The sequence below is a fragment of the Monodelphis domestica genome, chromosome 1, assembly GCF_027887165.1.
Source record: "Monodelphis domestica isolate mMonDom1 chromosome 1, mMonDom1.pri, whole genome shotgun sequence".
NCBI classification, from domain to species: domain Eukaryota; kingdom Metazoa; phylum Chordata; class Mammalia; order Didelphimorphia; family Didelphidae; genus Monodelphis; species Monodelphis domestica.
The window spans coordinates 515,514,832-515,539,492 of NC_077227.1; the positions used below are offsets into that span (position 1 = coordinate 515,514,832).

General features: G+C 42.6%; 1 protein-coding gene across 3 annotated transcripts in view; it reads right to left on the minus strand.

Moving 5' to 3' along the window:
- The window catches only part of OTOF (otoferlin), a 181,508-nt gene that overhangs the window by 93,063 nt on the left and 63,784 nt on the right, over positions 1 to 24,661 (minus strand). For 2 of the 3 annotated variants that reach the window (XM_007475949.3, XM_007475948.3), the window contains exon 5: positions 21,752 to 21,933. In XM_007475949.3, coding sequence (XP_007476011.1) covers positions 21,752 to 21,933 — 182 coding nt within the window. Of the gene's footprint in view, positions 1 to 8,294; positions 8,340 to 21,751; positions 21,934 to 24,661 lie in introns of all 3 variants that reach the window. The other variant, XM_056813149.1, reaches the window with a different exon arrangement.

Genomic DNA, 24,661 nt, shown 5'->3' on the forward strand with positions numbered 1-24,661 from the left:
ACTCAGGAAGATGAGTCAGGAAGACCACCTCTTGCCTGGACAGTTGCAATAACTTTCTCAGTGATCTCCCCTTCTCAAGTCTCTCCCCATGCCAGTGCCAACACAGACCCCAAACTGATCTTCCTAAGGAGTTTCATCATGGTCCCTCTCACCTTGTTCCAAATGAATTCCATTGGCTCCCAGCTGAGTCTAGGATTAAATTTTATTTCATTTTTTAAAAAATTCATATTTTGTGCAAGTTTCAGAACATATATAGTTATTTGTGTGGTAGATCATGAGTATAATTTATAAATTAAATAAAGGCAGATGTTCAGAATTTATTTTTAATTTTTATTTTCTGAATGGATGTATGATCAAGAAAGTCTGAAGATCACTGTTCTAGATTTCTTGACATTATGTTGATGTTAATCCCCTTCCTCTTTATGCCATTAGAGAACATATATATGTGTGTGTATATATAAAATTTATAATTAAATAAAGGTATAATCTCAGAAAAAAACTGTGCTAAAACACTATTCACTAGTGTGAAAAATAAGTTGGGTCTGTCTGGGAGCCCACCCAATCCTGGAAAATCCAAGGAACGTGACTTGGGCATTGTGGACCAGTAAAAGGAAAGGATTTTATAAAATGCTATAAAGTTTGCAAAGCCATTTTCATACATTTGCTCACTTGAGAGAATAGAAGATAACTTCCTCCAGGAAATGGATCTAACCAGGATTTTAAGCCCTGCTAATGCCAGGTTTCCTCTTATGCCACATTAGGGACTTGGAAAGAAGCCAGGATAGACTCCACAGCTCTTTCTCTAGTGATTGCTAAAGCTTGGGTTAGCCCAGCAGTGGTGATGCTAATGGTGGGGGGAATGGAGGGCGTGAGTCTGTGCCCACAGGGTTTACATCATAACAGAGATTCCAGGCTGCCCTACACTACTAAATTACCTCTTTTAAAGTGTGCCCTCAGCATGTAAAACCCAGTGGAATTGCGTGTCAGCTACAGGAAGAGGTGAGGGGAGGGGAGTAAGGGAAAGAATATGATTCTTGTAACAAAGGAATAATGTTCTAAATTGACTAAATAAAATTTAAAAAGAACAAAAAAAATAAAGTGTGCCCTCAGACTCTTCTTTTTGGACTGCCTTCCACTCAGTTCTATGGGGAGCTAAGACTCTTTTCTGAATAGCAAATGTCAGGCTCATATAAGTTCCCCTGACAGATACACCCATAAAGATATTTTTAATAAAAATTAAGAACAAAAACCTCTGACCATCGTTAGCAATGGAGTCATAGAACTGAAAGATGTACGTTTTCTGAAGGTGTTTGCCTCTAATTCACCAAGATAGAGGGTATGGAGGAAAGAGCTGGTTTAGAATCAGAGAATGTGCATTATAATCCTAACTGCCACTTACTGCTATTAATATTGAGCAAGTCACTTCACCCAAGGTCTCAGTTTCCTCATCCGTAAAATGGGGAGGAGGAATGCAATTAACTCTGTTTGCTTCTAGCTCTAAAACTACAACCCTATGAACAATTAACCAGTGTAATTCATTGCATGGAGAGAAAAGTAGGTTTGCCAACTCTTCTGAATTTGCTGGGAGTCTTCTAGAGTCTCTCCTGGACTTCTTCCCAGGGACATTGGGCGTGTGTAGTTGTGTATGGCCATTTGACCACTTGGGGTGCAATTCTGGGAACTGAGTTTTCCTTAATGGTTCAGGGTTTGGGGATAAAGATTGATATTCCTACTCCTACCTCCCACTCAACACTTTGGATTCCAGAGAAGTGAAGCAGGCACCAACATGCCCTAAGTCTCCATTCCATTTTTGCCAACCTTGCTATGACCCCTTGAAGTTTTTCAGTATGAAATTATATCAAGTTAGACAACCACATCGAAATGAGGTGGAAAGAGAAGCAGAGCCCACACTCAGAATTGATACTAAGACAAGATAAAGGTTTTTTTTTTTTTTAAACAAACAAAAAATGAAGCAGCAGTGGAAAAAGTCATTGATCTGGACTCAGAGGATTTGTGTTCAAATCCTGATCCTGTCACTATGACTTCTGGAAAGTCACTTCCCTGATATGGGCCTCAGTTTCTTCATCTGCAAAATGAGGGTCCTGAATTAGATGATGTCTGAAGTCTCTTCCATCTCTAAGTTTAGGAGCCTATTCTTTGGAATGTGTATTGGAGAGCTGAATGAATGAAGATTTAGGTTTCATTACCGCAATGGTAATCTGCTCAGGTTTTCTCTTAGCAATGGAAGTGAAAACAAGTCTGAGAAAAATCTATAACAGGCTCTGGTGTGTGTCAGTTATACATCAGGGACATTTGTCGCACGTGGGCCATATCTATTCCCTCTGCCCTTTGTCATTATGATGAATACTCCAACTGCTCACTCCTAGAAATTATCCTTTTGTACTATCTCTGGACTAGCTCCAGCTGATGGGTCTTCTGTTTCTGCTGTTAACAATCCCTCTGTTTCTAGAAACAAAGGTTTATTTGACCTATGGCATTCTTAAGATTTTTTTTTTATACCTTTAAAAGGATGGGTTAGGATTTGGGAATTTAGATTTTGCTCATTTTCATCACCATTGAATTATTTTAAAGCATAGATATTTTTATATATAAAATAACAGATAACAATAATATAATACATTTGATTTGGTATAAATATGCCCTCAAGAAGGCAGGTGATATTATAACGGTTGCATATATATTATTATATCATATATATTTCCCTGTTCATCATGTTGCATTTTAAAGCACCAAATGGATACATTTAGGACTCATATTTAATGGTTTTGAATTAATTTTTTTTTTACTTTTGTTTAGTTGTCTCCAACTCTTCACGACTCTGTTTGGCATTTTCTTGGCAAAGAAACTGGAGTCTGGTTTGCCATTTCCTTCTCCAGCTCATTTTATAGATGAGGAATCTGAGGCAAATAGGGTTAAATGATTGACCAAGGTCAGATAGCTAGTGGTGTCTAAGTCTGAATTTGAATTCAGGTCTTCATAATTTCAGACCACAAACGTAATCCACTGTGCTACCTACCTGCCCCTTTAAAAATATCCCAATAAAATATTGTGGCTTTTCTTTTTTAATTGAGTTGGGTCCTTGTGGAGATACTCAATAATGGGAAAACCAGCAAATGAAAAATAGGGGTGGGGTTGAGGTAAATTTTTCAGGAATAAATAGATTATTCGTTCATAGATCTTCAACTATACCATTTGACTGTAACAGTACTAAGGAGATCAGAAACGATCTATTGCCTAGGAAAGTGTATTGTTATTTCATAAGGTGATTCTTGCTCAGGAAAGGGGCAGAGAGGAAGAGGGATGGCAATAAGTTGCCCCTGGGCTTTAGAGCAACCAAATTAAGGGAACAGTTAAATTGAATTCATAATTTAATCTTTGCCCAGCCTATTTCACAGGCATGCTGACAGAAAATGAGACAATATATGTGAAAATGCTTTGAAAATTATAAATAGAAATAGAAGCTATTGTTTTAGCTTAAATGTGGGTTACTCTGCAGGGGGGAAAATGGAATCATGTTTGTTGTCAGGTATGGAGGCACAGGCATGTAATTGTTATTCTTGGGGAAGGTTAAGCCTGGTAGATTGCTTGAGTGCCAAAGTTCTGAGATGTAGTCAAGTCAAAAGCTGATTATTTGGGCATCCATACTAAGTCTAGCACCACTAAGGCAAAGGGAGGTGGGGCAGGATGGAGAAAGAACCAGGCTGCTTAAGGAAGTCAGAAACCAAGCAAGTGAAAGCTTCCACACCTAAAGAGTTTGAGTAGGCTGTGAGTGGTCAATGCATTTCCAGCCTGGAAGAAATAGGGAGACTCAGATGAGAGAGATAAAGAGAAAGAGAGAGAAAGAAAGAAAGAAAGAAAGAAAGAAAGAAAGAAAGAAAGAAAGAAAGAAAGAAAGAAAGAAAGAAAGAAAGAAAGAAAGAAAGAAAGAAAGAAAGAAAGAAAGAGAGAAAGAGAGAAAGAGAGAAAGAGAGAAAGAGAGAAAGAGAGAAAGAGAGAAAGAGAGAAAGAGAGAAAGAGAGAAAGAGAGAAAGAGAGAAAGAGAAAGAAAGAAAGAAAGAAAGAAAGAAAGAAAGAAAGAAAGAAAGAAAGAAAGAAAGAAAGAAGGAAGGAAGGAAGGAAGGAAGGAAGGAAGGAAGAGGAAAAAAGAGAAAGAAAAACATGCTTCTTGACAATAAATATTATTTTTTTAATGATCTGGCATTCTTCAATTCCATAGTCTGTGGTATAGAATTTAAAATATGTAATTATTTTACATATTCACAAATGAAAATATGCCAAATATATACTGAAGTAATTTGGGTCAATGAAGTACTACATTCAATAAAGATTTAAATCCTGGGAGAGCTCAGTGTATAGAGAGCCAGATCTGGAGTCAAGAGGACTTGGGTTCAAATTTGGACTCAGACACTTCCTAGCTATGTGACTCTGGCCAAGTCACTTATCCCCCATTGCCTAGATCTCACCACTCTTCTGCCTTAGAACTAATACATAGTATTGATAATTCTAAGATGGAAGGTAAGGGTTCTTTTTTTTTTAAATTAAATGCCCAAGGAACTGTTCTAGCTTTGGGAATACATTGGGAATTGTTTGTTGTTGTTCAGCTGTGTTTGACTTTTCCTGACCCGATGGACCATACTGTCCATGGGGTCTTCCTGGCAGAGACACTAGAGTGGTTTGCAATTTTCTTCTCCAGTGGATTGAGGCAAACAGAGGTTAAGTGAACTTGCCCAAGGTCACACAGTAAAAGTCTGAGGCTGGATTTGAACTCAGGTCTTCCTGACTTCAAACTCAGAGCTCTATCACTGTGCCACCTATTTGCCTCCTTAATGGGGTTACAGAGACAAAAAGTGGTTCCTCCTCCCAAAATGCTTACCTTTTCCTGGGGAGATAACAACATATATATAGCTATAAACACAAGGATATACAAAGTAAATGTAAGGTAACTGGGGTGGGAAAAGAGGAGGGCAGAATAACGATGGGGAGATCACTAATAACTCAGGGCATCAGAAAAGACTTTGGGTAGGAAGAAGCTTGTGAACTAAGCCTTGAAAAGAAATCAGGATGGCAAGTGGCAGAGGTAAGGAGGAAGATCACTATGGGCACAGGTAAAACTAGACATGTGTGAATTAGGATGTTGTATAAAGGCAGTAGTGGGCCAATTTGGCTATAGCCTTGAGTATACAAGAGGGGTTAATGCAATAAATATTGGATTGTGAAGAGTTTTAAATGCCAAACAAAGTAGTGTGTTTTATCCTAAAGGCAATAGGGAGCCACTAGAGATTCTTGAGGAAAGGAGTCAAATTAGTGTTTTAAGAATATTGTTTTAGCAGTTATATAGTTTGGACAGAAGAAAAAGGAAGACCATCAAAGGGATACTCCATTCTCCAAGTGAGAGGTAATGAGATCCTGGCCTGAATTCCTCTGCATTTATCACAGGAAATGATTTACATTATTATGGAAGCTGTCTGAATGGGTTGTGATTTGCATCTTTGGAAAGAATGTCTGTATCACTGAGTACATACATCTAAAAATAATAGCTTATCCTGTATTTGAATGGCACTAGGTGCCAGGCACTGTGCTAAATGCTTTGCAAATAGGATCCCATTTGATCCTCACAAATGACCTGGAAAGTGGGTGCTATAATTATGTTCTTATTATCATCATTTTATGGATAAAGGAAACTGAGGCACAGACTTGCCCAGGGTCACAAAACTAAGTGAATATCTGATGTAGGATTTGAACTCAGGCTTTTCTGACTCCAGACTGGGCTCTATCCACTGTGCCATTGACAGAACTTTGTTACTGTTCATATTTTGTTAGAGTGAAGGAGAGAAAAAAGTAAAAAAACCACTTCCAAGACTTGAATATTTTATGGGAAGGGATTGCTTCACTTTGGTCCCTGTATCCTGAGTGCCTAACATGGAGCAGGTGCTTAATTAATGTGTGGAACTGAATTAAATGTTCTGTGACTGATACGTCACCTATCTGGCTTGGTTGAACAAGGCTAGTAGAAACTAGAAGTCCTGGAGATAGCTCTATTTCCTCTCTCCCCCATCATTTTGCATTAGTAGCTCTTGTGAATATACCTCTATATAGTCAGTTACGTAGTGCAGTGGATAGGGTGTCAGACCTGGACTCAGGAAGACTCATCTTTGAGGGTTCAAATCTGATTTCAGACACTTCCTGTGTGGCCTTGGGCAAGGCACCAGGGTGGGACTTCGGCAGAGCTGACTCTAGGTACTTGAAGGTTATAATATTGGAGGAAGGGCTAAATAGAAAAGTAGGGACATTTTGGTTTGATTCTATGAGAGCCTACAAGAGCTTGTAATGGTCAACTCATTAATTGCCATTCTTTCTGTCTTTTGTAGCCCCAACTCTATAGGTATTTCCCATTTGGAACTTCTCTCTCTTCCTTTCTCCTATCATCTATCCCTTAGTTAACCTCTTCCCTTGTTTCTCTTTTTTTAAACCCTTACCTTCTGTCTTAGAAGAGTTCTAAGGCAGAAGAGCAGTAGGGGTAGGCAATTGGGGTTAAAGGACTTGCCCAAAGTTATACAGCTAGGAATTGTCTGAGGTCATATTTGAACCCATGACCTCCTATCTTCAGACCTGAAGTTCTATCCCCTGTTCCACCTAGCTGCCTCTCCCATTTCTTCTTAATAATTGATGTGCCAAAGATCATCAGCATAGCTGAAAGGAGCATGGCTTCTCTGAACCTTCTCCATACTTCTTCCACAGCTCCTCTGAACCCAGAGTCCATTGTCCCAGATCCTTTCCTACCCTGTGACTATCTACTCTTTTATCTCTCTACCTTATAAAATGTTTGTATGTTTCTGTCTGTCTGTTGGTCGTCCCTCACTCCCAGGAATCTCATCTCTCACTTGCTTACAGCCTCAGAGAATTTTGAAGGTTAGAAGAGACTTTAGAGATCATGTCACCCAACCTATGAACAGGGGTCTCTTCTACCATATTTCAAACAACTGATCATCTGGACTTTGCTGGAAGAACTCAAGCTAATCTACCAAGACATCTTAATCTACTTTGTTGTTGAATCATTTTCAGTCATGTCTTTGTGACCCCATTTGGAGTTTTCCTGGCAAAGCTACTAGAGTGGCTTGCCATTTCCTTGTCTAGCTTGTTTGACAGGTTTGGAAACTGAGGCAGAGTTAAGTGATTTGCTCAGGGTCACAGAGCTAGTCAGTATCTGAGGCCAGATTTGAACTCTGAGCCACCTAGATGCCCCATTTCACTTTGCAGCTGCCCAGATTGTTAGGAATGCTTTTCCTTGATAGCAAGTCTAATAGATTGTCATTTACCAAGGCCATATCACTTGTCCTATAGCTATTGCTATATTCCTGACCACCTGAACAAGTATCATCAGCCCTAGACCAGACACTAGGATGAGCCAGCTACCTAGTCCATCTGTTACCTGTCCTGTTCATGCTGCCATCTTTTCCCTCCACTCCTTGCTTGGAGTATTCAGTAATCCAATCAATAGTACCATTGTTTCTGGAAGGCATTGGGATGGACTGCCCTGTGCTTCCACTTATCATCCCCTGTGAGTCCTCAGAACAAAATCCCCTTCCCCTTCCCTCCCCCCTGTGTGTTCTCCTGCTACTAGAAGTTCCATGTGGGCAAGGATGGTCTCATATTCTGAATGGGCATCTTTGTCACATAACAGATTTCCTGGTACATAGTAAACTCTTTAGAAATATGTTTCATTCATTCATTCATTCATTCCTGATGCACGCATGCATGCATGTATTCATTCAAATCAGCCTCTCTGAAACTTCTGCCCCTTGCTCTTAGCTCTGCTTTCTAGAACCAAACAGATGAAGTCTAACCCCTTGTCCATACACAGCAGTCATTCATCCGAAGGGAAAGTCAAGGACGTAAGGCAGAGACACAGGAAGAGAAAAGATGGTTTCTAGTAACACTGAGAAGAGAATGCAGATGTCCTTGCACTTGGCATCCCCATCTCGAAGTCCTGAGTTATCCCTGCCCATAATACCGTTTCCTGGCCTGCGGTAGCAGATGAGTATGTGTACAAAGGCTTCTCTCTCCCTCCCCCATTGCCCCTCTGCCCTATTATTGCAGCTTATTTAGCCATCATCTCAGGCGAGGGGAACATGAAAGCACCCCTCCTCAGTGAGCAGCTTAGGGAAGCCCTGTTCTAAACCATAGCTCCTCTCCTCGTGGGGCAATGCCCAGAGAGCAGAGGTGCTGTAAAATGTGGCACCCAATGGGTTCTGCCACACACCAAGGCCACCTACTTGTGCTCTCCATCTTTTCCTCCCTTGGTCTTCTCTTTGCCTTTGCTGAACCGGGAAGAAACAAGGAGATAAGAATGTATATATGTGTGCACCAACACATACATACACAGACATATACCAACACATCGATTAGAGACCAGATGGAACCATAGCCTATGCTCTTGCCCCAAGCCCAGCTCTTCCCAGGGACCTCCCTGTCTTGGAAATACTTCTTCCTTTGTACACTCCCACATTCCCTTTCTATGTTGGGAGATGTGGAAGGACTAAGAGCTTATAGTCAGGATTGGTACATTGAGTCATCTCTACTCGGGGAACAGGAAGGAAATGCCCCCCCCAGACAGCTTTAGAAATAGAGGGTGAAGGAGTGGTGAGCCTCAACACAGCTCTCTAATAAATGGGATATGGGAGAAGAGAGGAATGGGGTGCAGCTGCCCAAATGATATTCCCTGAGAAATAGGAACTTTCTATGCATAAGATCTAGTGATATTTCTCTGAGATAAGACTCTCTGAGGGAGCTACAGCATCCTCTAGTCACAGGGTCATAGGATCATAAACTCAGAGCTGGAAAGGGCCTTAGAGACCCTGGAGTCTAGTTGCAGTCATTTTACAACTAAGGAGATTGAGGCACAGAGAGATTAAGTGACATGCCCTGGGTCACACATCTAGTAAGTGTTTGAAGTTCTTAATGGTTACACCAGATCCTCTCCCCGCCTCTCTTCACCACTCCTGGCTTCAGGTGACCTAGGGGTTGGATTTCCACAATGTCTGTAGTGCTAGGGGTCAGACTGCAATGGCCCCAGATGTGCAGTTCATGGCTATGTCAGTTACTGTTGGGTCCCTTGCCAACACTGCCCTTCCTTCCTTTTTCTTCTCTAACTATTGTGAGTCATTTTCACATTCCCACACATAAATGAATGGAAGGCTGATCCTTCCTTTAGGTTAGGTGTTGCAAGAGCTCAGCTAGAGTAGGAGCTCACTGACAGACCACAGGGGAAGTCTCTGCTTGGAAAGGAGTGGGGGACCCGGATTTTGTTTAAATGCCCAGAACATGCCTGTCTTAGGGCAAGGTGGTGTCCCAGTTTGTCTTTAGGAGCCTAAAAAAGCTTTTGGTACATCTGCCATATTGTTTGACTGCTCTGGGAGAAGGGAGGTTCAGGCAGTTGGGGAGAGAAGGAGGAAAAAAGAGGGGTTCATTGCTGTTCCCTTTGTCTCCACCTCAGACCCTGCCTCAGTAGAGGACCTTCCAAGGGGTCACGTGATTATGTTACTGCTGAAGGTCACACTGTGGTCAATGCCATCATTAGGTGGCTAATATTTACATTAATATTAGGACAATCGATTGGTCTTTAAACTATTGGACATTAACCAGGCTTCCGTCGGCACTAATTGGGGTGAGAACTTTCCATGTATTCTTTTGGCCCCACTCAGTAATGCCTGGTAGAATCACAGAAGGGAAAAGTCCAACCAGCTTCACAAGTCCTGTAGGCACAATCGGGGGTATGGAAAGCCCCATCCTGAGTAAAAAGCACTCCTGGGAGCAGTGAACGTCTCCCAGGTGTTCTAATAAAGGAACCATAAATGGTAAACAGGGTTCCCTCATGGAGAGGTCAAAGTGGGGGCAGGAAGTCAGGGTGTGTACCTGAATGACAAAATGTGATGCTTTTTCTCTTTCCCTCTGAATTTTGTTCTGAAATCACAGAGAAATTTGAGTGTAGTCCGCAATAGGAATGAAAGTACAAGCATCAGTCTTCAGGCACATGGACTACCCCCAAGACACACAGTACATACCAATGCCCCATTGTCACCCCAAACCTGAGAACACCACACGCAACCTTTCCCCCTCTAACAAATAGTTTTCCCCTTCACACACACAACAGGCTTCATAGGTGGCAAATGGAGTACACACAGGTAGAAAAAGGCACACACTTTTAGAATGTGGGGGAGGAATGAAGTCTTGGATCCAAAAGACCAGAGATGATGGTTGCTGAATAAGCCCTGGATTATTCAGGGAGACAGGGGGACAACTTGAACTCAAGTTCAGAGCCTTCCCTCCCCACAACTTTTGCTTCTTCCATGTCTCCATCCCCCTGTCCCAAGCTGGGTTCATTATTTTTCAGGTGAGGCTTTTGTGTCCCATTGTCATCCTCTTCCTGACTCTGGTACCCCACACACTTTGAGCCATTTGGACTGGAGCTGGAGACTACCTCACAGTTACTGGCCTTCACCCAGAAGAAGTCTGTGTCCCAGCGACAAGCCATCTAAAGGGGATTTCAGGATGTGCTTTGGAAAGCTGTTCAATCTACTTCGATCCCTGTCTATCTTTGCTGTTTAGCCTTTCTGACTTTCTTTCTCTCCATGTTATTCATAGGATCAAGAGAATTCAGAATTCATCTGGTTCAAACTCTTCATGTTACACATGAGGGATTTGAGAGCTCAGGGAAGTTGGACGACTTTCCCAAGATCATACAGCTAGCACATGCACTTAGTATGAATAGCTCCAGAACTGGCATGGATCTAGTCCCCTCTCCTCCTCCCTACTTTTTTTACACATGAGTTTATGTGACTTTCCCAAGATCACATGAGTAGCAAATGCCAGAAGGTGGCGTTTGAACTTAGATCTTTTGACTTCAGAGACCATATTTTTCCCATTGCACTAGCTTTCTGCTTCTGCCTCTCTTGGATTTTCTTCTAGGTCTAAGTATGACTATGGGCAATCTTTAGTCTTGGCTGGAAGTTGAAGTTGAGGTACACTTGGGCAGGAAACTACCCTATTTCCGAGAAAGTAACGGGAGGCATTAGATTCTAAGTCACCAATTTCCCTCAGATTTAGGGCATAACTCTGGAAGCCCTCTTCTCCTTTGGGAAGTTTCAGCATGAGTCATAGCAAAGTATACGGTGTTGGGAAACTGGGGTAGAAGTTGAGGGAAGAACAACACATTCCCTTCTAGTGGTGGGGATTCCCTTACCAACTGTTATATTGTCAGAATTCATTTTGCACACATGCTTAGGCACACCACCACTGCACACACCCCCCTTGTGAGCACACTCCCCATTCCTTCCTCCACCCCCCATGCAGTTATACCCAACCTCCCCCTGGCCCCAGGAAGAGGAGCGAGGTACCTGACTTCTGCAGGGTCCCCACTGGAACAGAAGGGTTATTAGTAAAAAGGCCAGGAAATCAAGGGCAAAATAACCCCCTTTACCATCCCTCCTCCCAACCAATGAGGAAACCAGGACCCCAAAGGTATTGCCATTGGGCAGGCATAAGAGAAGCCCCTTTGGCCTCTGGCACCCGGGAAAGAGAGGGTGAAAGTGACAACAGAAAGGATAAGTCAAGAAATTGTGGCTGGCACAGGAAGATGGAGGTGGACAACGTGAAGGACATAGGAGACCAAGGTAGGAATGAGAGGATATAAGAAGAAGAAATTCAAGATGTCAGTCTTCTAGAACCCAATCCAAAGATGAAAGCTTCGGATCCTCCCTCTATTTGGTATAGGAGTGGTCTGACTTGAGCGCCCCTGAGATGTAAGTATTTATAATTGACACAGAAGCAAATAATATCCACACAGCAGTGCATCTTGGGTGTCTGTGGATATGTGCATGCATGTGTGTTTACATATGTGGATGTGTATATATGAGGAAGGTTTATGCAGAAAGAATTGGATAGGATCTCACATTTGAGCATATTTTGTGGGGGAAAGCTGAAAGGGCCATCTCCGCCAGGATACATTTTCACAGCCTTTTCTTGTCAGTCTTCAAATCGTTTGTTCAATAGACGGACGCATCACAAACATATCTGGGGATGCATCTGAGTGAGGGTGGCTAATGCATGGGTCCTGTCCTTCCATTCCATAAAGAAGCTGGGAAAGCTCTTGGTCCAGTTAGTGTCAGCAGAATTGTTGGTGATGGGATTAAATGGATAAAGTGGGCAGTGTGGAGAAGATGTTTTAGGGACAGCTAGGGGACATAGATATTGGGTATTTTCCAGGGGCTGGAGAACCATCTTTGCCTAGGAGGATTTCAGGAGTTAATGTGCTAGCATAAATGTCTATTAAATAAAGGAGTAAGTTAAAGTAGTCTTTGAGGACTAGTGAGGGAATGAGTGAGTCTGTAGTGCCCAGAAAGAGAACTTACTGGTACTAAGTAATTACTGAATAGAGGAGAGATTGAGGAGAAATCTGGAGCCAGAGCTTGGGCAAAGTGGGCTCAAGAGGAGATAGTGCTGGGGGCAGGTAGGTGGTTCAGTGGATTGAGAGCCAAGCCTGGAAATAGGAAGTCCTGGGCTCAAATCTGGCCTCAGATGCTTCCTAGCTGGGTGACCCTGGGCAAGTCACTTAACTCTCATTGTCCAGCCCTTAGCACTCTTCTGCCTTGGAATCAAACTAGGGTATTGATTCTAAGACAGAAGGCAAAGAGTTTTTGTTGTTTTTAAAGAGTAGATAGTGCTAGGAAGATGAAATGGCTATTTTTTTGTGGAAATGTTTCTCATTTAGGGGATGGGAGTGTGTGTGTGTGTGTGTGTGTGTGTGTGTGTGTGTGTGTGTAGAATCAGAGCTCTGATTTGATTGGTACAGGGATATGATTGCTATTGGGACCTTGAAGTTCCAATGAAGAAACTCCCTACCAATGCAGGTAGAACCCTGCTTTGCAATTCAGAGAATTGTGTGTGGGTTCTAATAGCTTGTGATTTATCCAAGGACACCTGGGATGTGTCAGAGGTTGGACTTGGTCTCTGCCAGCCCTCTATCTATTATGCCAGGGTGCCTCCTATAGTATATTTATCTTCTTTCCTGTTATATATCCCCAGTAAATGTAAGCTTTGTCATGTCAGGGACAATTTCTGGGTTTTCTCTGTATCTCCAGGACCCAGCTCAGTTGGGCTGGGCTCGCTTCAAATGGGAAGGAGGTTCAGTTTCTAGGGGATTTCCATGGTGCTGTCTCCTATGACTAAGAAAACCAGTACCAAAATCCGTCTGTCCCTGCAGCTGTACGTTCTGTGATCTGCTAGTTCCCTGGCAAACCCCACACTGCCAGTTTGGACTGCTCTAATACTTGGCTGAAGAATTCTAGGGGCAAGATCTAGATAACCAGACAGCAAAAACAGGTTGAAGCTCTACTTTGAGGTTGTGATCAGTATTTAGGGTGACAGAGACAGAAGGGTTTTCTCATTTCTCTCAACAGGACCTCGAGTTTAAATAGAACTTCAGTGTCTCTGACTAGTAGTGGTCTGTTCTATCTGTGGAACCTTGGATGGGGAGGAAAAGTGATGCCCCCAGAACTCACCATATTAGTCTTGTCTCACTGTCCAAGCTAAAAGAAGGTAAGACAGCAACGAGAACTGTTACACTGGGAAGACACAAGTTTACCTACATTTCTTTCTTTTCTTTTTTTTTTAACCTTTACTTTCTGTCTTAAAACAACTCTAAGACAGAAGGGCAAGAGAGAGGCATTTGGGGTTAAGTGACTTATAAGAGGCCACACAGCTAGGAAGTGTCTGAGGGCAGATTTGAACCCAGGTTCTCCTAACTCTGGGCCTGGCACTCTATCTACTGTGTCACCTAGCTGCCCCATTTCCCCACATCTCTTGAGGGCTTTCTACCACCCTTTCTCCCAGGTCTCACCAACCCTCCCAGCATACCCACTTTTAAAGACAAGAAACCAAAGGAGAGAGAAATGGAGTGATTTGCTCAACATCACACAGATAGATAGTAAATATAAGAACTAAGACTTGAACTCAGCTCTTATCTTATTTTTAAAAATATTGGTTTTTAATAAAAAGCCTTTGGGACCTTTGGATTCCCAAAGGTGAAAGGGGTGGATTGTACAGATCATGCCTCCCTCAGACCCCATACCTCTCTGGACAGTTTTTTTTTTTTTAGGAATGAAGGGAAGGGACAAAGATAGAGAAAGTCAGACAGGATCTTAGAATCAAGATTCCTACGTTTCAAGAGTACATGTCCAGAGTCGAGGATAGGATTTCTTCCATTCCTCAAACCAGATCTTTGGCTTCTCTGCTCTTCCAGTCCCTAGAACTTCCTTTGTCCCAGTAGAGCCTTTTGTGGATGCAGAAACTTATTTATACCCCAAAATTCCAGAACTCTAAAGAGCCCAGTTTCTCCTACATGAGTCCTTTCTCGATTCTCTTCCCAATTTTTTTAGCACTCATTGCCTCCTGATAATTAATTTTTATATTTTGGATTTACTTTTCTAAGTACTCCTTGTTTTCCCCTAATAGAATGTATCCTGTTTTTGCCTTTATATCTCCAGAGTCTAATACAGTGCCTGACACTGTTTTGGAGGGTGGGTGGGTGTAGGACCAGATCTGTGATATTATTAGTGTAAAGAACTCCCAGGGAGGAATCTTTGTTTAGAAATGTAAATCAGTCATTTTTCTGCTATTTATAGTCTTAGGGAGTCACACAGGGCTCTGAGAACCCAAGTGACTTGTCCAGGGTCACTCAATCAGAATGTATCAGAGGCAGGACTTGAACCCAGGTCTCCCTGACTCTAGGGCTGGCTATGCCTGACACATAATAGGTGTTTCATCAGTGCTTAGTGAATGACATGGATTCTCCAGTTTATTCCTAGAACTTTAGTAGCATCCATAGAGCTGAGGATCTCTAACATTTTGCAGTTCCTTTTATCAGGAAATTATCACTCAGTAGCCTCCATACTCCTTGGCCTATTCTCTCCCTACCCCAATAGGAGAAAAGAAATCAGACTCCAGGAAAATCTCACCAGGGTGACTTGACTCTCACCCGTTCCTTTCCCTACTTTACTTTGCTTCTTGCTCACCCCCGATTCCCAATTTAGAGGTCACTTTGAAGAAGAACTCTCTCTAAATCCCAAGAAAAGTCTTTGGGGAATTGGCAGACAGGATAGCTCTGTCCGGGACCTCCATGGCAAGGGGGCTGTTGGGGGCTTGAGAGGTTAGAGGCATGGAGGAGGAAAATGGAGTCAGTGCTAAGCCCCTCTAAAGCACTACCGAATCAGGGACAGATCATAGGTTGGAAGCTGGAAGGGATATCAGAGGTCATTTAGCCCCAACCCCTCCTCGTACAGATGAGGAAACTGAGGCAGGGAGAGAAGAAATGGGGGCAACGTACTCAGAACCATTCTTAGGCAGATCATAGAACAGAGATGGAGAGCTGCAAGGGACCTTAGAAGTCGTGAGGTCATTGTGTCAGCAGTTTAGATCTGGAAGGAAGGGAATCATCTACTCCAATTCCCTCATTGTATAAGTGAGGAACCGAGACCCAGAATGGGCAGCTGGCTCACCCCCAATTACACAGGTCGTCAGTAACCGGTAAAGCCAAGATTTGAGCTCAGGAACTCCAAACCCAGCACTGACTTCTCCACTGGTGTGCACGCGCGCACACACACACACACTCACACACACACACACACACACACACACACACACACACACACACACACACACATCCTGAGGCCATGGTGGTGATACCTGGAGGTCAGGGAGCACTGGCTGTTGTTGTCACCCTGTCCCAGATCGTTGTCACTGTGATAAAAGTCCTCCTCCTCCTCCTCCTCTTCTTCTGCCCTGGGAGTGGCCACATCAAGATGGGAGGGGGACAAGTTGGAGGTTTGCCTTTGACCTGCCTAAGGGGGTCACAGACTCTTCTCCCTCCCCCACCTCCAGACCACCCATTCTCACCACTCCAGAGAATTCTGTGAGGAACATGGCTTTTCAGCTCCCACCTAGATAGCTTCCCTACCACCTCCTTCCCTTTCCTCCCTCCCCCAAAGGACCAAGAGAAGGGAATTGGTTCAGAGTTTGCTCTTCTTCTTCTTCTAAGCATGACTACATTAAAACTGTCCCAGAGGAAAGGCTCTATCTTATTTTTAAAGGCCCTCAAGAGGAGCTGGATTCTTTAGCCCTTTGGTGGGTTCTTTAGTCTTCCTTGGATACTTACAATCAAAGAACGTCAGAATTTAAAAGTATTTTAGAGGTCACTTCCCCTAAATCTCCATTTACAGGTCAGAAAACCAAGGCCAAGAGCAGTTCTGTGACTTGTCCAATCAATGTCAGGGAGCATTTAGCAGCAGAACAAGGACAGGAGCTCAGCTTTCCTGACTCCCTCGTTCTACACCAGTCCATACTACCTTCTAGAAGTTCTTTTTCTAATCTGTTGCTTGATTGCTAAAACCAAAACCATAGCTCACATTTTCCCTTGAGTAGAGATGGATATCATTTGAGAATTATTCTTTATAAATGTGTAGGTGACCATTAAACCCTCAAATGAACTTTTCTTAGCCTACTGCAGAAGACCATAGACTTCGAGCTGGAAGAGACCATTGAGATCATCTAGTCAGCAGCATCATTAAAAAAACTAAAACAAAACAAACAAACAAACAAAAAAAACCCCTTACTTTCTGTCTTAGATTTGATATTATGTATTGGTTCCAAGAGCTAGGCAATGGGGGTTAAGTGACTTGCCCAGGGTCACACAGCAAGGAAGTGTCTGAGGCCATATTTGAACCTAGGATCCCTGTCTTCAGGCCTGGGTTTCTATCTATGGAGCCACCCAGCTGTCCCCAACAGCATAATTTTATAGATAAGACAATGGAAGTCCAGAAAAAGGAAATGACTTGTCAAGAGTCACAAGGACAGCAGGCTACAGAGCTGGGATTTGAACTGAGGCCCTCTGACAACAAAACCAGTGTTCTTTCTACTTGTCCATGTTACCCTTTCCTTCTTGGCCCTCCAGTCCAGTCATACAATGATCACTTATCTCTAGTCTATGATGGATCAAAGGATGACTGAGGTCTAGGAAGAGCCCAAAGCACAGTCAAGGATGTCCTAGGGTTCAAGTCTCTTCAATCTCCATCCTTAACCCCAGTGTAATAGTGTTTGCTGCTTCTGCCATATCAATAAATAGCATCATTTATCTTGCCCCTATTCTAGGACCCTTCTTTTCTTGGAGATAGGATGATATGATAGGGAGGGAACCAGAGGGAGAGGAGTATGGCCATAGGGGTAAAATCACATTGATCTCTTCTAGATGTTGCTAATTTAGAATTTGTTTCAGATGGTTTATCCTATAAGACAAAGGCTGGCTAGTTTAATTGGTGTGTAGACCTAATCCCAAGGAGCAAGTTTAAAATGAATTAAAACTTTTATTCAAACTTTAAGGTCTGAGAAAATGTTAGAAACATTTGCTTGCTTACAGTCTTTCCCCATACTCATTACAAACCAACTTTAAGTATTCAGTAAGGCCATTTTCCCCAAGGATCTTTTAAGGAACATTTAAGATAATAGAAGCTAGGTGGCACAGTGGATCGCCAAGTCTTGACTCAGGAAGACCTGAGTTCAAACCCCACCTCAAACATTTACTATCTGTGCAACTCTGAGCAAGTCATTTAACTCTGTTTGCCTCAGTTTTCTCATATATAAAATATGCTGGAGAAGGAAATGGTCAACCACTCCATTATCTTTGCCAAGAAAACCCCAAATGGAATGATGAAGAATCAGATATGATTCACATAACTGAATAACAAATTTTAGAATAAGGACCTTAGAGATGATCTATTCCATCTGTATTTATTTTATAATTATGAAAACTGAGGCCCAGAAAGGACAGATGACTTACTCAAGGTTACACAGGGTGTAAGTAGCAAAGCCAAGATTTGCACCCAATGGGTCAATTTGTCTCCCCTTATAAGAAGGGTCTTTGAATGAAATTAAGTGATCTTAGGTACTTGTCAGGCTTGATCTAGTATACTGCTTAGTTAATGTGGTGAAGACTTTTTTCTTGAAAAATATAACAAGTTTCCAAGATCATAGATTTAGAGTTAAGTAGGCCTTGGGTAGTCCATCTGGTCTAATATTTTAATTTTACAGGTAATAAACTGAAGTCTTGCCTAAGGTCACACAAGTAGTAAAGAATAGAATCTGGTCCAAATTCTGGGCTCTCCACCATGTGACCTCCCAATACACCTTGATCTGGGGACTTATGTGTTTCTGATTATTCTTGGCTTTTACCATTATACTTCAGCTCCTTAGACCTTCAAATGTGTCTAGCACATAGTACATGCATAATAGATGTTCATTGATTGATTAATTTGTTCATAAGATTTGAAGAATAGGATATTCTTTTGGTGACCTCCGTGAAGATTAAATTTAGCTCTCCCCTGTTTGTGAAAATGCAATTAATTAATTCTCCCCTGGTTGTGAAGATTAAATTGTAACCTCTCCCTATTTTTAGGTTTAATCACCAAAAAGTGTAAACATGGTACTTAAAATGTCTTTAACGAATAATGCTTGGAAATGATCAAATAAAATATATTTAAAAAAAAAAAAAACATGGTACTTAAAGTTGAGTGGGGAGATCTGCCCATTTTTTAGATCTAATCACCAAAAGCGTAAACATCCCACTTAATGATTAATTGAGAAGTCTGTGACCCACGTGTGTGATAGTGGATGAAGAGTCAGAATCAACTGACTGCCTCCTAGGCAGTCCTAAAGCAAAGCTTCCACTGTGATTGGTAGACATAAAATTAGGGGAAGGCATAGGAAGTGATGCAAAAGAAAGTGCCTTTAAAAGGGAGTGATAATTTCCTGAGTTCAGTTTTGTTTTGTTTTGTTTTTTTACTTGGAATTCTTCATTCTTTGGAGTAGAGGCTGGTGGAGAATCTGCTGACTGGACCTGAGGCTGTTCTAAAATCTCTTCCTTTCTACTGAAATGTGGTGAGTGAAAAGCTGACTCTTAACTGCTGGATTTTCTGGAAAAAACAAAAACAAAAACTAGCCCCAGGAGAGACTTACCTCTTGAGAGAGACTTCCCCAGGTCCTCAGCTTTGCCAAGGCTTAAGGACTAACTCTCCCTGCCCAGGTTGAGCCAGGGGCCAGGAGTAAATTACTTAGTACTTAAGCTAGATATCTTACCCTAACTTTTCTCTGATTTTCTTACTTTCTTATTTATTACTTTATTGCTCTTTCTATATTTTGTAAATAAATTTTAAATAAATCTCTTTGGAATTAATGTTAATTCCTGGCTACCCTATTTTTAAATATATCCAGTCCAACCTTTTTATAAAATAACCCCCTTTCCCCTTGCACCTCTTAGAGATGCCACTAAGCTGTCATAACATCACAGGCTTGATCTCTATGAGTGGAAAGGACCTTAAAGATTATTATTTTATATCTGAGGAAACTGAGGTCCAGGGAGTTTAAAAGTGGACTCTGTGGGTACACAGGGAGCCGGTTTTCAGATGTAGAGGCTGAGGCCCAAAAGATGCACAATACTTTTTCTTCATGTCTCATGTGGACTAAAGTAAAGTTTTATTTTTCTTTCCCTATTCCAACTCTTAGGGAAGAATCGCAAGATTCCTTTTGCCTTCTAAGTGCTGTTTTATGAAAACTTGATTTGAAAAAAAGAAAACTATGCAGGAAATTTCTTCCTTTCCCTGAATAAAAGTTGAGGCTAGCTGAGGCTTTAGTAGGTTACTTGAAGCTGCTCTGATGACTGGACAACTATGATCCTTTGGGGTCTCCTTAGATGCTTCCGACCTTTGGGCTAACCCTTTTGCCTTCCACTTTGCCCAGTTTGGAACTCCCACCCACATCCTAAGCAATTTCCCTTAAAGTACAACTCTGGGCTGCATATGAGGAAGGAGATGAGACTCCTGTTGGCTAAGAGGTTCTGAGCACTTGAATAAATTGGCAGGGAATTTGGAAAGACTTCAGAAAGAGTCTGAGGGAGAACACAAACTTCTCTTCTGAAGTGTCTTCCTCTGTCTCTCTGAAGCTACTGACCATTTATCCAGTTACACAGTGTTTTCAGCTCAGTGGTCACACATCTTCGTCATACATGTCCTACAGCCCTTAGGGCTGTCCTTCAGGGAAAACCACTCCAGTTTCGAGTTGGAAGTGAGGTTACAGGTAAAATTCTATCTTCTCACCCCTTGCTGGTGTTCTCTGCTTCATCACCCCCATCCTAGCATCCATTCTTCTCTCAACTTTTATATTAAAAGGAGAAGGAACTTTTCCAATGTTAGGAAAGGGGAAGGAGAGCCCCAGGCTAGTCTAATAATAGAGAGTACACCATGTATCCAGGGCTGATTTTGGTGAACAACAGGCCAGGTCCTAATGAGTTTTGCATGGTCACACTCTCTCTCTATAGTCAAAATTTTAAATTTTGGTTTTATAACTTTTTTTTATTCTTCTGGAAAGCCACTGCTTATTCACTCTAGGCAAGAGTCCTTCATTCTCATTAGAATGGAAGGTTCTTGAAGGAAGGTTCTATTTTTGTTTTGTCTTTATAGCCTTGGGACTTAGCACAATGCCTGGCACACCTGGCATGCAATAAGTACTTTGTGGGATCAGATTGGATATGAGCCCAGTGATATGAGAGAGCAGGAGTAAATGAGATGCCCAGAGGGGCCCTGTAGATTTTCCTAGGAAAAGGAGGATGTTTGTAAGGTGAAAGATTTTTTAAAAATTGGCAAAATTACCCTACGCACCCTCATAGTCATAGAAGAAAGTTCCCAACCATAAATAGGGCTCGTTTTCCTCCTATAGGATGGGTGAGCTTCCCATTCCCAGATAGGGAGGAAATGCCTGAGGGATGGTCCTGACCAGAAAGGTGCCTGAAGCAGGGGTCTCTCAAAGGTTCATCTCCATTCTGCAAACCACAGTTTATCTCCAGTCCTGTTCTTGCATTCCAGCTGAAGCTAGTGGGATCACCTAAGACCTGGTGCCCAACTTTCATAATGGACCCCCACATTTAGAACCTCTCCAAAACTCCTAAAAAAGGGAGAAAGGGAACTCTTTCTCCTGAGATCCCTCCCCTGTCTAGGCCAATTCACTTCAGGATTCTCAATTGGCTTGTGAAGATAGAAATTGCCAGAGTGGACTGAGAGCTAGGGGTGGCAGTAGACCGTAACTGGACTGCCTCATTTTTCTTCTTCACTCTTCTCAAGTGCCTCTAATAATAACCAATATTTTTGTAGCTGTTTATGCAAAACACACTTTGCTTATATTATCTCCTCTGAGCCTTGCAACAGCCCTGGAGCAAGAGTGAAGGTAGATATCAATACTTCTGTTTTATGGCTATAGCTTCTGAGGCTGAGAAGGAGATTCAGCCAAAGTCATGCAGGTCATCAACAGGAGAGCCAGGACTCCAAGGGACGTGTTTGAATCCCAAAGCCGGTGCTCTGTCCATTAGGACTTGCTGCCTGTAAGCCTGTATACTGTACAAGAGCCTGGAGGCATCTGAGGAGGACATTTCAAACCCAGGCTCTCTCCTATCCACAAGGCACAGAAGTTTGCATCAGAGATGCTCTGTTGGAGGCACAGACACCAGCATGTGCCTTCTCAGGAAGGTGATCAGTGTGGAGGCCCAATTCTTGGCCCTGTTTGGGTGACAGGGATGGAGCCACCCAATGCACATATTGGAAAGCCCCACAGAATAATAGCACAAGGGCCCTCTTATTACCTCCGAAAGCTCTTCTCCCCAGGCTGACGGGAACCACGGTGGGATCCTGGGAGCAGGCCATCTGTCTCCTGGCTGTCCTTCTCCTCCCCCTGGAGAGAGTCATCCCCCAGGAACTCTCCATCATTCCAGGAGCCCACGGAGCCATCAGCTGCCTGGTACCGGACCTCCACACATATGCTGGTCTATAAATAAGTGGGGGAAGGATGTAAACACCTGAAAGCTGTAAGAACCAGCAGTGGAAGAGGCAAAGTTTCCAGTCTCCTTGCAATATACCTCAAAGGGCTGAAGCATCTTGGAAGATGAACTGGAAGTCCCCTCCATTGCTCAGATTTTAATTATGTTTTTTAAAACTCTGCTCCAGGGGCAGCTAGGTGACTTAGTGGATTGAGAGCCAGGCCTAAAGATGGGAACCAATACACAATACACAGTATTGATTCTAAAACAAAAGGTTAAAAAAAAAAAACCTCAGTTCCCCATAAATTCTGGATCAATGACTGCATGAACTCCTCTTAACCAACCTTGAAAATAAATATTAGGGGGCAGCTGGCTGGCTCAGTGGATTGAGAGCCAGGCCTAGAGATGGAAGGTCCTGGGTTCAAATTTGACCTTGGACACTTCCTAGTTATGTGACCCTGGGCAAGTCACTTAACCCTCGCTGCCTACCTCTTGCCATTGATTCCAACCTATATACAGTATCGATTCTAAGATGGAAAGTAAAGTTTTTTTGCTTTTATCAAAATAAAATAACATTGAAAAATTTTACAATTAATTGAGAAAAATCAAATAAAACATTCTAAAAAAGATAAAGTATAATTATTTTTTAAAAGAATGATGGTGGGTAAAGCAGCAAGAGTCCCAGATTTGGCTTTTCAAAATCATTCTTTCTAAAAAATCATGCTAACTCTAAGAAGGAGGAAATCTTAAGAATGACCTATAATAATTCTACATTCTTGGCCTACTAACATTTCTCTGTGTTTCAGTTTCATTTAGTATTTAGCAATTCAATGAGGGATTACTCTACCCACTTTTTAAAAAATGGAGGCACTGAAATAGTACTTAATTGTCTTTAGTTCCTTTATAAGATGGTTTAGGTTCATGTATGGGGCTGTAGGATTCCCCAGAGATTATTAGGGAATTAAAGAAATCTCTTGGAGTATCCCTTCCCTTCCTGGTTTCTGTCTCCTTATCTGGCCAAGTGCCCAGGTCAAAGGCCCAGGTCTGGGGTCAAAGCAGTAATAGAGTAGAGGGAAATAATATGTTGCCCTGGAAATGGCATATAACTAGGAGGTCAGAATCTCATCTCATCAAAAAGCATCATTACTTGCTTACTGTGTGCAAAGTATTGTGCCAGGTACCAAGGTTACAGAAACAAAAGCAGCCCCTTCCCTCAGAGAGGTATACTTTCCTGGGGGCTGGTGGGAGGCAGGAAGAAGGGGCTACGACAGGAAAACAAATAAGTAAATGCAGGAGAATCCGAGGCAAGAGCAAGAACTCATACCTTAAGGGGCCAGAAAAGGCTTTCTACAGAAGGCGGATCATGAGCTGAGCCTTGGCAAAAGCTGGGGATGATGAAACGTGGAGAGGAGGAGAGAGTGTTTTCTAGAGCTCTGCAAAGGCATCGACTTGGGGGATGGAGCGTTAATTTCAGGGATCAGCAAGTAAAGCCAGAACATAGAGTATGTGAAAGGGAATTACGGGCAATAATCCTAGAAAGGAGCACGAGAGCCACATTGATGAAATGCCCTGCTGAGCAATTTGTATTTTATCCCAGAGGCAGGAGGGAGCTGTTGGAATTGTCTAATCACAGGAAACATAGCATTACTTGTGCTTCAGGGATCTTATTTGGCAGCTGTATAGAGGATGGAATAGAGAGGAGGAAAATGGGAAGTGGAGAATTTTAACTAGGAGGCAGCTGCAATAAGGTGAAGAAGGAGATAAGGAAGGTCTAAACTAGGGTGATGATTCTATGAGAGAGGAGAAGGGTCCTAGAGATGCTACAGAGACAGATTTTATCAACCATTTGGATATGGAGCCTGAGGGAGAAGGGAAGAGTGGAGTTTGGCGCCAATGCTATGTATGTGGAAAGATTGTTGGCGCCCTCTAGAGAAATAAAGACGTTTAGATAAGGGAAGAGTTGAGGGAGGAAGGCAAGATATAGTGATTTTGAGATGACAAACATGGGATATCCAGATGTGGATGTTCAACAGGCAATAGCTGATGTGAGACTGGAGCTCAGGATAAAGGCTGAAGCTAGATAAATAGATATGGGAGTCATCTGCATAGAGATATTTGAACTTACAAGATTGATGAGAGAGAGATCGACATTGAGAGAGAAGGAGAGAGAGAGGGAGGGAGGGAGTGAGGGAGAGGGGGGAAGAGAGGAAAGAAGGGAGAGGGAGAGAGACAGAGACAGAGAGAGACAGAAAGAGAGAGGGGGATAGAGGGAGGAAGGGAGAGGGAGAGAGAGAGAGGAAGGAAAGGGGGAGAGAGAGAGGGAGGAAGGAAGGAAGGAAGGGGGGGAGGGAGAGAGAGAGGGAGGGAGGGAGGAAGGGGAGAGAGAGAGAGAGAGAGAGAGAGAGAGAGAGAGAGAGAGAGAGAGAGAGAGAGAGAGAGAGAGAGGGAGAGAGAGAGAGAGAGAGAAAGAGAGAGAGAGAGAGAGCCTTGTGAGACACCTATAGTTTGAGAGCAGATGTCCATGATGATCCCGCAAAAGAGACAGAGAAAGAATGTTCAGATAGGGAGGAGACAACCAGGATGATGACAAAATCAAAAAGAATGGTTGAATTGGAGTGAAGAAGCATGTCATGGGAGATGAGGAAATGGGGTAAAATGAGAAGTCAAGGCACCTGAGGGGGACACCAATATGTATAATGGAAGTCCAAAGATATGAAGAAAGGATTTGAAATGGAG